General features: G+C 45.1%; 1 protein-coding gene across 5 annotated transcripts in view; it reads right to left on the bottom strand.

Annotated features, from left to right (window-relative positions):
• Positions 1–9,481: 9,481 nt before the first annotated feature.
• Hnf1b (HNF1 homeobox B) overlaps positions 9,482–13,121 on the bottom strand; it is a 51,096-nt gene continuing 47,456 nt past the window's right edge. For all 5 annotated transcript variants that reach the window (XM_010626831.3, XM_010626832.3, XM_010626833.3 and 2 more), the window contains one exon: positions 9,482–10,200. In XM_010626831.3, the coding sequence (XP_010625133.1) occupies positions 10,180–10,200 (21 nt within the window). In that variant the 3' untranslated portion in view covers positions 9,482–10,179. The remainder of the gene's footprint in view (positions 10,201–13,121) is intronic.

Raw genomic sequence — 13,121 nt, 5'->3', positions numbered from 1 at the left:
GAAGCAAACCAAGTGTAGATGGGGCAAGCCTAGGACCTTCTGCTGCCAACTGCTTTGCCCAATAGCCTAAGTATACAGTGAGTAGGTCCTAGAGAAAGTCAGGGTAATGATGAATTGTCCATGATTTCTTATATGAAGGCAAAAAAGGTAAAATGAAATTCCCCTCCAAGTCCCCCCACCTGCCCAAATGCCTCAGACACTGTGCACCAAACTTGAAGAGTGAGGAAATACATCTTCTCATTTCATCCTCCCTCACATTAAAGCTGCGATGTTAAGTTCCATGCTGACTTCCGTGTCACAGATACAGGCGGAGGCAACCTGCCAAAGCTTAAACGCAAGACAAAGCCAGGAAGGGACTGAGATGGGGCTTACAAATGCAGCGGGGAGGAGTAGGGCCCAGGGCGTGACTCTTGAATTCTATTGAACAGTGCTGAGCTGGAGGCTGCCACTGCCCCGCCAGACAGACCCCCATGGTTCTGGAGACTCCAGCCACTGCCCTTTATCTCCCCTCCCCATGGTGTGTGCAGATTGGATGGCGCTAGGTAAGGAAACCTCTGGACTCTGGGACTCAGCTGAGGAATTGCAGAGGTGGCAAAACAATGGAAACACAGGCTTTGGAACAAATCCAAACAACTCACACCCCTGTCTGCTCCTCCTCCCAAACTGACCAATAACTCCCAAATCAATGATTCGATTTTCTTCTGAGAAACCTGGTATAGCCTTGGCAGTTGTCTGACGAAGGATTGCCATTCTCTGCCACCCTTCACCTTTGTAATATCTTTGTTCTTCTGAACCATTACTGCCATAAAGGAAACTCCAACTGAATTTGGGAGTAAGTTAGGTCTCTAATGTTTAGAATCACCTTCCACTGACATTAAGGCCCTCCAGGAGAGTCACTGAGAATTCTGTGAGGTCTGCTATTTCTATTGTGCAGGAGGAATGTGTTTATTCTTCCAAGGGGCAAAGATCCCCCACTCAAAGTGACGCTGCCACATTGTGTAACCAGGAACATGGGTTGTTGCTGATGTAAACAAATGGCCCGGGCAGTCTTACCAGGAGGCCTGGGTCTCTCCTTTTCCCAGGGGTGTTTCTTATGAATGGCTGTGCCCAGTGAAGCAATTTCCTGCCTTGTAAACTTCTGCCCACCAAACCACATCTCCTATCTCTCACTGCCTGGCTCTGGGTCATAAAACAATTCCCCCCAAACCAATCAGAGCCTGATCAGGAGTCCTTGAATAACGAGAAAATTACCCTCCACCTGCAGACGTAATGGCACTTAGCAAGCTGGTGGCTTTGCAGTTCCTGAACGTAAACATCAGGTGCCTTGCCCCATGCCCTACCTCTGTTCATCTGGGTAGTGGAGCCCACAGATTTGATTCTCAGCCCTTGGTTCACTCCACTGAGGCACTGGCTGGCTAGTGACCCATTACCTTGACCTGAGAACCTTGCAGCCCAGAGGACACATTTCATTGTGTCAGATCAGGATTTACAGAGTCAGGGAAAGAGAAGTTCAGGCTGGGGTCCCCAGCAGGCAGAGCTGGTGGTTCAGTGAGGACAGGATAAGGCTGAAACGACTCCAGGAACTCTGATTTAGATATTCGCTTTGAAGGTTTGTGGTCCTTCAGCCTGGAATGTCTTCTCCACACCCTGTCTGCCTAGTGCCTGTCACTCATTCTTCACAACACAGTTCATGTACACAACTGAGCCTTCTCTGACTTCCACCAGGGAGGGTTCTCCTACTGTCTTACCACTGCCACACTTTCTACCACCTATACACTATATTGGAATCACTTGCTGGATCTCAGGCTGGGATCTCTTTCAGGGTCTCTTGAAATCTTCAGCTCCCATTATAGTACCTAGCTCAAAATTAATATGTAGAAGAGGTTTGCTGAGTGAATGAGCACTTAGTATGTATCTCTCCACCAACACTGAGGGGCTCTGCATATTGGAAATATATAGAGAATAGCCAGGTGTGGCAGTGCATACCTGTAATCCTAGCTACTCGGGAAGCTGAGACACAAAAACTGCCAACTTCAAGGTCAGCCTGGCAACTTAGAAAGGTCCTGTCTCTAAATAATAAATAAGTAAGGCTGTGGATGTATCTTGGTGATAGTGTATGTGAGTACTTGCTTAGTATGACATTCACTAGTATGTTGTGCCACTTAATAAGCTGGTGCCATGTACATCCAAGGACCTGGGTTCAGTCCACAGCAACACACACACACACACACACACACACACACGCACGCATGCACGCATGCAGGCATGCACGCCACAGGCATAATACAGAGAGAGAAGCTGGTGGTTCGTGCCTATAATCCCAAGCACGCACGCACGCACGCACGCAGGCATGCACGCCACAGGCATAATACAGAGAGAGAAGCTGGTGGTTCGTGCCTATAATCCCAGCACTCAAGAGGCTGAGGTGAGTTTGAGGAGAGCCTGGGCTACATAATGAGTTCAAACTCAGCCTGGACTACCCAGTGAGACCCTGCCTGAAATTCCTGCAGAGGGAGGAGTGGGGGGGAGACTTAAAGGAGTAAGGACCTGGGTTATGCTGGTAAAGCAAGGCTTAACATAGAATCTCTATATTAGAATTTAGCAATCTGATTATCTTTTTTTGTGAATGGTAAGAATATTTGCAGATGGGGCAGAGAAATCGAACCCATGGGTAAGTGGAAGGTTTTTCCCGCTCTTTGAGTACTAGCACAGAAGCTGAAATGGATTAGAGAAGAGGCCAATTTTTTCCTCAGTTCTTTCAATTCTATTAACTTTCATCTTTAGGAAAGCACTCTAAACATTCCACAGTCCTAACTAGCCACAGGAAGTACTATGCTAGCCATAAGTCTTTATCCGGAACAGCCATTTTTCTCTTTTCTTTCTCCTCGTCTCCATCCATAAAAGTTAATGCCAAATGACTTGCTTGCTCCATTCTTTGAATTTTGGGAGGACCCAGAAAATGGTGGTGACAGCTCTGGTGGTAGGTGTGTTCTTGGCTCATACATCTTTCAAACATAAACTAGTAGACCCTGTATATACACTCATTCCTTTAAAAAGTTACCAGTGAGAAAAACCAGCGAACAAAAAAGCACCACATTCCTGCTCTTGTAGAACTTGCATTCTAGTGTGTGTGTGATCTCATGCTGTCTTCCTAGAAGCAATAGATGCAAATAACGCACATTTATCCAGCACTTTCTTTTTTGGGATTTTTTTTTTTTTTTGAGACAGGGTCTCACTTATGTAGTTGAAACTGACCTGGAACTCACTCTGTAGCCCAGGATGGTCTCGAACTCATAGTGATCCTCCTGCCTCAGCCTCCCGAGTGCTGGGATTACAGTTGTGTACCACCATACCTGGCTTTATCCAGCACTTTCTTAAGACCAGATTAAGAGCTTTTTGAACCTTGTATCTCATCAAATCCCTAGCCAACTCCATTTCCAGGGATTAAATAGCTTTTCAAATATCATACAAGCAAGTAAGTAAGTGGTAGAGACAGGATTTGAACCCAGATTTGAATGACTCCCTAGCTTGAGCTCTGAACCACAACTCTATACAACAGCAGTAAATATTTACTACATGCACAAATGAGTAGATGAACGGTTAACTCTAACTATAGCGGAAGCCTATTGTTTTGTCTCCATGATATAAGCATGAGTAATGCTTAAGTTTTTCATTTACTTATTAATTCAAGCCACCTGAAAACATGGCTCCTGAAAGATTTTAGTAGCATCGAGAAGCAAGCATCTATCTTGTTGCAATCCATGTTTTCTGGGCAAGATAACTTATTTTATAAAAACAGTGATGAAATATAATGGGAAAAATTGTACGAAGGAATGCTCACCTTAAATTCTCTCTCTGGATTTGAACTTCTCAGTTTTCAGTAAAATCTCTGTGTTAGGCTGAATAAGGACCCCCAAAGGATATCGGGGCCTAATCTCTGGAATCTGCACATGTTATCTTAAAAGGAGAAAGGGTCTTTGTAAATGTCCTTAAGAAGATTACTCCAGGTAATAGAGGTTCTAAATACAATCGCGTATGTCTTCATAAGAGGGAGGAAGGGAGAGTTTTGACACAGAAGAAGAGGCAGAGGCTGGAATGATGGCCAAGGAATGCCAGCAGCCAGTAGATGTTGGAAGGGACAAGCAAAGATTCTGCTTTTGAGCCTCTGTCGGGAGTCCAACCTGCTGACACCCTGATTTGGGGCCAGAAATACTGATTTTGGACTTCTGGTCTCCAAATCTTTGAGAGAATACATTTCTGTCATTTCAAGCCACCAAGGTTTTGGTCATCTGTTACAGCAGCCAGGTGAAATAAATCGAGTCTCTTAGAAGAGGAAGCAGCAGGAAGAAATGTTACAGCACAGGTGAAATAAATCGAGTCTCTTAGAAGAGGAAGCAGCAGGAAGAATAAGTCTAAGGTCACCAACATAGGTGATTCCAAAATATTCATTCAGATTTCTTCTTGGTTGAATGCCCAGTGAAATCCTGTCTTGAAAAACAAGAGCAAAACAATCCCTATACAAAAAAATGTATCCATCTTCTTCTTTTCCCTTCCCCTTCTTTCTATGGCTTGTTTTTTGCTCTAGTATGTATTAACACCTTGTATATTTCTTTAATTAGTCCATATTTAATATATTAGTTGTCTGGCTTATTAAGTTATTGTTGGCTCCCTCTCAGTTGAATTTATATTAGCTCCATGGAAACTGTGATCTTTTAAAAACTGCCTTACTCTCTATACCTACAAGAGTATGTAGCATAGTAAGCTTCAACAAACATTTGTCGAGCGAGTGAATGTCATCTTATTGGGCAACCTGACATCACATCATTGCACTGGGGACATCATATTACTGTACATCACATCATGGTGTACTACCAAGATGCTTCCTAAGGTGCCACTAAAAGAATAACCAACCTATAGAGTCTGTAATGCTGTGTTTCACTTCCTCCAACACAAATTTCTATTTCCTACTTTGTTTAGAGCCCAATCCTTGGAATTATTTTTGATGCCTCTATTTCTCATACAACACATCTAAACCATCTGGAAATCCTGGCACCTCCAAATGCTCGCTACCTTTGAAGCACATCCCCAGTCAGATGAACCAAACAGATTTGGTCCCATGCTTGGATGATGGCAACTTATGGGCTGTTTGCTCTCATCCTTGGCAAACCCCTTACTTCACCCCAGCTCAGCAGTCAGAGGGATCCCTTAAAAACATCAGATCTTGTCCTGGCTTTGCTCAAAATTCTCTGGTGGTTCCCAGCTCATGCAAAATAAAAGCCAAAGTCCTTATCACAGCTCACAGAAGTCCCTACAAATGACCATTTGTTATCAATCCCCTGCATTCTGCTTACCTCTCTGACCCAGAACTTTCCCTTTCATTCAGTTCTAACTGATCTGCCTTTCTATGCCTGCCTCTGGATCTTTGTACCTGCTATTCCCTCTACCTGGAATGACATGGTTTACTCCTCAACCTCAGGGGCTCTTGGATGTCACTTTCTCAGTGATCACACTCTTCCTCCTCGGGCATCCTGTTTAAAATGGCTATCCCACTTCACCATCTCCTTGGCCTGCTAGAGTTTTCACAATTTTTTTTTTCATTATCTGATATGAACACATACATATATCACACATTTTTTATTGTTTGTCTCTCTGCCTAGAATGCAAGCTTTAGGAAGGTCAGGCTTTTACCTGTTTTTGGTTCACTGTTGTGTCCTCCATGTCAAGAATGATGGTGCTTAGTGAGCAGCAGGATTAGGAAATATTTCTTGAATAAAGTAGAAAAATGACTCTGGACTAGATATCTCCAAGTGCAAAGGCATACACAAAAAAGCCTTGTAATGGCTCAGGAATCAGACACCCTTTTTCTATATTGGGTTATTTTTGGTCTTTTGAAAAATTAGCTTTATCTCTTTATCCCTCTCATAATTAATTCAGAGTAATTTAATATATTGCTTTGTTAAAGATGCCAAGACAATAGGGCCCAGGAAAGAAACCTTCCTTTTGGAAATATAGCAGCATATATCTGCTGAGAAAATAATCTGGTGAGAAAATAAAACATGTACAAAAAGAAACATCTTCTTGTTTGTGTAGTGGGATCCTCCGGCACAAACAAACATACAGGGCCCTATGAAATCTGCTGTCATGATTCCTGCTTTTGATGTGGTCCCTTCCAGATTTGCTTTGCTTGTGCTCCTTTAGAAAGTGTGATATTCTATCTATCTCTCCATCTCTCTTTTTTTCTATCCTCTAGCTCCAGGGAGAGGAAGTTCATCCAGGTATGTGCTAAGTCATGCACTTCTGAAAGATTCATTTATAAAATGGTCCTGTTATAAATCTCAGCAGACAATTCTGTATTTGCTTAGCTGGAATGGCGTCTGCACCTAAGAAGAGAGGAGAGGAAGGGAGAGGGAGAGAGGAACGGCAGGAGGAAAGGGGGCACCTTACCGTCGTTTGGAGTTTCTCATATATATTTGGCCTGCATGATGCAGTTGAGATGGATTTGAAGCATGAAGTCATAGATATGTCTTACTCCAGGCCGGCACAGTCCACTATTGACAAGTGCTTTTTTTCCCAAAGCAGCTTTAGTTTTTCTTTCAGTTCGAGGGATCGAACCCAGGCAAACGCTCTACTACTGAGCTACTTCCCCAGCCCCAGGGCTTTTTGGGTCACATTTGTTCGAATTAATTCTTAATTCAAAGGGGACCCATCAGCTCTACTTTTCCTTGGACAGAAGTTAGCTCCTGCCTCTTTCTCACCTTCACCTTTCCTGGCTCTCCAGTTTCCTCCCCTGAGATTCCCACTCTCCTTTCCAGGACTAGGAAGTCAGTTTTAGTTCCAACCTCCCTGTGCTCTCTACGGTCTCCCACTATTCACATTTTATCTTCTTTCCTCAGAGAAGGCTAGGTCTTCTCGCCCCAGTCAGGCTCTTCTTCTCTCCTTGACCGGCCCTTTCTGATAGCTTTGGATTACCGCTTGGTTTTCCATATACTAGAGAAATGAACAAGGGAATTTGACCATTTAGTGGCAGTTTTCTTTAGAAGTCACAAAACTGCTAAATGATAAGGTTATCTGAAGATATCAACCAAACTTGAGACTCTATGACAAAACGCCCTGCAATGGGAGAATATTCACTAACACACAGTACTCATGCATGCAGGCAAAGTTCTGAACTTCTAAGGTGTTGTTTCGTTCTTCCTCCTCAAACAACCTGACAAAGTAGCTATCATTATGACCATTCCTATTTTACATAGGAGGACATGAGGACAGGACAAGCTAAACGGTGGAATTGTTGATTCTAATGAAGGCATTGTAACTCTAAAACAACTATCAGAGATCTCTTTCTAGAGCTCAGATTCTCCAACTGTCTGTATTGTACTCTTATCCACCTGAATTCAGGGGCAAACAAGTGCATTTATCTGTATCAGAGAGTCCCTTTGGCTTGGAACAGCTAATACAATTTAAGGTAAGCTTTCATTACTGAGTTCCTTTCCTATCCACAGATGTTACAATGAAGTCTGCCTGCCCCCTAAAGCATGACAATGGGTTCTGATAAAAACAGAACCATTGATCAGTATGGGCTCAGTGCACAAAGGCAGACCCAAGAAAATGTTGGTCCATAAGAATCCTGGAGGAAGGAATGAGCGCTTTTAGTTGCAAAAAAATCCTGAGAGTGGGTAATTCCCATCTGGACCCCCATTACCCATCCCCCTTATAGACACTAAGGAGGGGCCCCTGATTTTATAAAACAGCTGTTGTAGGGCTTGGGGTATAGTTCAGTAAGGGAGTGCTGATCCGATGTTCTCAAAGCCCTGAGTTCAATCCCCAGCACTCCCCTCAAAGAAAGACAGAGAGATATGGGGACGCAGGGAGACAGAGAGGGAGACAGAAAGTTAAAGGAGCTGTTGGCTTTCCTAGGGACTCAGTTGTGAGGATCACTTTTCTACATATCTTGACTTAAATAGGGTTTGGCTAGGAGAAGTTCGAAGATTATCCCTCTCCCTCCCCTCCTTTTCCTCTACTGCTCAAGTGACCTCTTGGATCAGTATGACCTAGGCTCTCCAGGTTACTGCAATAATGCAAGATTCAAACTGCCAAATGCTTGCTGTGGCAAAACCAGTATGACCCAGATATAGGGCTCCACTGAGGCTAGGGCTTTATTCCCTTCCTCCTCTTGGAATTTGAGATGCTTTTTTTTTTTTGTATTGGGGATCAAACTCAGGTCCTTGTGCTTGAGAGGCAGGCAGCAGAACCACTGAGCTAAATCCCCAGCAAGACGTTCTTACTTAACTAATGATCATCTAAATTAGTGAAGAGAGATCTTGCCTTCTCTCAGCATGTAATGCTTGGCCTTGCTCTAGGCTCTTTTCAACCCCACCACAAATTTTATCTTGATCACTTCAGCCCAAATTACACTGTTTGGGAGCGCAAGGATCAAAGGAGGGCAGTATTCCATATATATCCATCCCCTCTCTGGGGATATAGTAGGCACTCAGCAAAATTTCCTTGTCCACTGAGGGTTGCATATTCCAGCACAGAGTTTTGAATGACCTGTCTCTCAGAGCCTGTCAGCATAGTTTCCTTGCCTATGCTTTCCCTGGGAAATGTTCTATCTAGAAGTAGAAAAGTCATAGGCCAGTAGTCCTAGCTATGACAAAAAGGAGACAGCCAAGAAGACAGTCTTTGTCCTTCCTCCTGGAATCAGCTCTGGATTCTTTGTGGCAAAGTCTGTGTTGGCAGAGTCTCCAGGTATTTGACTTTGCACCTTTTGGACTATTTGTACTCATTAGCATCCCTACCAGGGATAGAATCCAGTACTAGTGGAGACATCCGCGAGAGCCCATTCTCCTAGTGCCCGGCCCTACAGATGGAAGACAGGATGGGAGGAAAGGCCAGAATGCTTAAAATGAGGTTTAAAAAGTTACCTACCAAAAAAAAGAGTTACCCATCTTTCCGCTCTTTTTCAGTTTCTATGAGCATCAAGGATTGGCTCTGTGACTTTGTCCCTGCGAGCTGCAGGGAAGAAGGGCTTGTGGAGTCTGCCTGGAGGAATCAGCTTTTCCTTACCTCAAGGAGCAGCAAGGCCAACCCGAAGACTTAGGAATGTGACAGTAGGTGAAGGCCACCTACCCCTCCACACCCCGAGGGCACCCACCGTGACTCCAATGAGTAAGTGGGAAGTCTCAAGGAGACTAGGCCAGGGGTTCTTGGTAGAATCCTGGGAGGGGAGATATCAGAAACAGAAATACAAAACTCTTGGCAGTGATAAAATAAACGGCTTTAATGGGAAGCTTTCTGAGGTGGCCACTGTGTCTTTGGCTATCAGCCAGTGCCACCGGGTTATACTGGCTGGATTGCTGTTCCCACAGGAAACTAGGATGTCACTCTGACGCTGTGCCCTGCCCCTCTAGGCATCCAGAGGTGTGTCTCAACATCACGAGGTTGGGGCTAGCTGGCAGTCAGCCCAAAGTATGCTGTTCTTCTGTGTGTCCAGGCCCGAGGGAGGAGTAAGGGACTTCATTTCCCATTTGGGGTGTTTTGCATGGGAGGATAAAAAAGGGGGGATGGATCACTTGAAATTTCAACTCTGACCTTTACAAAGAAAACTAATAGACATTTTAGTATTATATACAGGGCAAGGGGAGATGATATGGAGGGGAAATTGCACTTAATTACAGCAGTTTATAGTTTACACCCATTGGACAAATTTACTTCTTTAAAAGAAATCTGGAGATCATTTGGGCTGGGGTTGGGGAGAGGGAGTCTGTTGATATTTACAGCGTGTTTGGCTCAGTTCAGTAGCACATTGTCCTCCTCTCTTTGTTTCAGTAACAGATTCAAGTTTTTACATCAGTTTGTTCGATGAAAGATCATAATGTAGACTCTACAGCGCGTTCTCTTCCTCTTGTGCAGTTTCCTGTTGCCCACCTCCAGGACAAGCAGGAGCACTTGACAATCTTAGGAGAGGCAACGTGACAATACTGTGTAGAAGGGAAGCTGGGCTTCAAAGGCTGCATCTCCCAAGAGTGGATTGTCTGAGGTGCCACCAGGATGTCAGGTAAGCAGGGACCTCTCACAGGTGCTTGTCAGGTCACTGGGCTTTTCCGTGACAGCTGCCCGGAGGGTGATGGTGTGGAAAAGAGAGACCTTGTTGCTGCGCACATGTTAAGTGATATGTGGACATCACCAGGCTTGCAATGGACACTGAAGAGAGAGAGAGGGAGGGAGAGAGAGGGGAGAGAGCTCAGCTGTGTGCACTGGACAGGACATGGGTTATTAGTTCAGCTTCTGCAAGGGAGCTGACATCCAACTCAGCCAGCAAATGGGGGTGGTAGGTGGGGGTCTAGTGTCTGCTCGGCTCTGCGTGTTGGCCCAGAAACACTTGACCCTTGGGAAAACCTGGGAGTGGCTTTCCTGGCCATTTCAGAAGAGAGATAAGAGTTGCTAGGGGCCTGAAAATAGTTCTAACTTGCTGACCTTAACGTGAAACTATACTCCTCTTCCTGAGGGTATAGTATTTGTGCATTCATTGTGGTTGCAAAGGCAGTGGGATGGGAGGCTCTTGTCTTTTATGGAAATAAGGGCCTCTTCTTAAGACCTCTAAGAGCAGGGGTGCCCTAGACTGCTGCTTTCCAAACTCTACTGGACCTGCCAATTACAGTGATTCTCAGAGAACAGTTCAATTCTGATTCTTAGGGCTGGGGTGGACCTAGGAATCTACATTTCTCAGAATTTCCCAGGCTGCGCAGATGCTGTTCATTTATTCAGAGTAATAGGACCATAAAGCATATGAGAAAATGACCTCTACTCAAACTTTTTCAATGGAGAGGGAGCTCTGCCAACTGCAAAAAGTTTTCTCAAGGTGTGTTACTGTTACGACAAGAAGCTCAAGAGAACCAGGAAAAGGATCCAGGGGCTGAAGACCTCTGATGGCATATTTTTGGAAACTGGGGAAGAAGACCCCAGAATGGCTGGAGCAACCCGCTGAGTGGGGTCACTCAATCTATGCGGGGTAGCCTGGCCTTCCAGAACCCTGGGCTTCATTCATCTTAACTGCTCTGAAACATCGTTACTTGCCTTTTACTTCCAAGGAGTCCCTTTCTGTTTTTCTGTCTCTTCTTTCCCTTTCCCTTTTGTTGACTTCTAAGTTACCGCCTTTTGGCTCAGTACTTGGTTTTCTCAAGATTCCCCTGCAAACACACACACACACACACACACACACACACACACACCCCTACTATTCCTACCAGAGGCCTCTTGTTCCATTACTGTCTCATTAATCAGTGCTTCCAACCATAACCCCAGATGAGGTTACCTTTATGCCCATTTTACAGATTAGGAAAACAAGACTTTTTAAAGTGAGCTGGTTTCAGAACTGGGAGAGTGTGGAGCCAGAGATCCAAACCCTTCCTGGGTAATCTCCCAGCACTTTTTTCTTGAGGTTAAGAACCTTCTACTTAGCCTTGTGCACTTGGGCAAACTGCGCTCGCTTCCCCCCACCACCCCGTGCCTCAGTTACTTCCCCTATAAAATGGAAGTTGTGGTGGGATTGGAGGGGTCAGTACATGTGGGGAGTTCTTTGATTATAACTCTGTCTCACAAAGGGTTCCTCCGTTCATGTTGCTCTTGAGGCCTTTTAAGAGTGGGCCTGAGCATACATTCATGTGAGGAGACAGGTTTCTGACCCTGCTACATTCTTGAGGGCTTGGTCAGGATCCTCTGATACCCTTTGCCTCTTCTTCTTCCCTCTCCCTGCTCCTACTCTCGAGTCTCTTTGCTTCTCACTATCAGCGCTTTTCCAATTTTCAGATTTCAGGCTGAGGACAGAGAAAATGGCTTCTGACCTCGCAGGTTTCAATAGAAGAGCAAACAAGAAGGGAAGATAAGGAGACGCCAGTGAGATTCTATGACCTGTCATTAGGGATGGGCTTCCCAGCTATCAAATGTTTGCTCACATAATAAAATGGTGGCAGAGCCTTAAATGTTGTCAAAAGAACTAGAGTTATTTGCCCCCTTCAGAGTCTAAACACAAACATCTGATAAGGGGTACACTGGTCCCTTAGAGCTGGAGGCCCAGCACTCCTAGCCCCACAAGGGCCTGGCCCAGAGGATCCCCGGGTGACCCTCCATATGAAAGATATTGCAGCAGTAGCCCTCATCCTTAGAGGATTTGTTACTTATAGAAATAGCTAACACATATTGAGGTCCTACTGTGTGCCGGGCATAGGCATCAGGGCTTTACTCACATTATTTCATTTAATTCTTCCATCATCCCTTTGAGGTAGGAGTTGTCATTCACATGTGTCTGTACTTTCTAGACTCAGGGAATGCAGCTATGAACAAGAGCTTCTCACAACCTCAAAGAGTCTGCATTCTAGTGAGAGTTTGAACAGCAAACAACTAAACAAATATGCACGAATACTGATATAATCAACTTTCAGGAGGAGATGAATACTCTGTAGGAAAATAAGCAACGGTAGGGGGTTAGGGTGACTCAAGGGAAAAGGGAATAATTTCAGGGAGGCAGATTAGGAGAGGCCTCTCAGAGGTGGTGACTTTTGAGCTGAAGGAAACGAAGGAGCAAGCGTGTAAAGAGCGAAACGCATGAAAGAGGTTCCAGGGCAGAAGACAGATGCAAAGACGTGAGTGGGATTGCTCAGCCTGGTACACCTGAACCCAAATGAGTAAGGGAGGGCCTGAGGGAGGGGAGAATGGGGACAGCAGCAGAGCTCTGATCACATGAGGCCTTGAGAGTCTCTCAGTTTGGCTACAAATGGAATGTTACTGGGGATTTTTGCCAGGGAAGGAACATGCTCGATTTCTGTTGAGGAGACTTCTGAGTAGCAGACAGACCACAGAGATACCAGGATGGAAGTGAGAAACAGGGGCCGCTGAAGGAGCCATAGAGGAGGGTCCGGACTAGGTCTAGGGCTGAGCCTGAACTAGGACTAGGACAGTATCAGCGGCAACAGCAAGAAGTGAAGAAGAGGGAGTGATTGGCTGTGCCAAAGAAAATTAACCATGGATTTAGCGGCATCGAAGTTAGCGAGCTGGATACACTTCGTGGGGTGAGAGGGCACAAGCCAGTCTGCAATGGTCTCAAGAAAGAACTGAGGGTGAGGAAG

Source organism: Fukomys damarensis, unplaced genomic scaffold (assembly GCF_012274545.1).
Source record: "Fukomys damarensis isolate Sample0158 unplaced genomic scaffold, DMR_v1.0_HiC HiC_scaffold_13, whole genome shotgun sequence".
NCBI classification, from domain to species: Eukaryota; Metazoa; Chordata; class Mammalia; order Rodentia; family Bathyergidae; genus Fukomys; species Fukomys damarensis.
The sequence above is the reverse complement of the archived record's forward strand: the minus strand, read 5'-3'. Positions and strand labels throughout refer to the sequence as shown.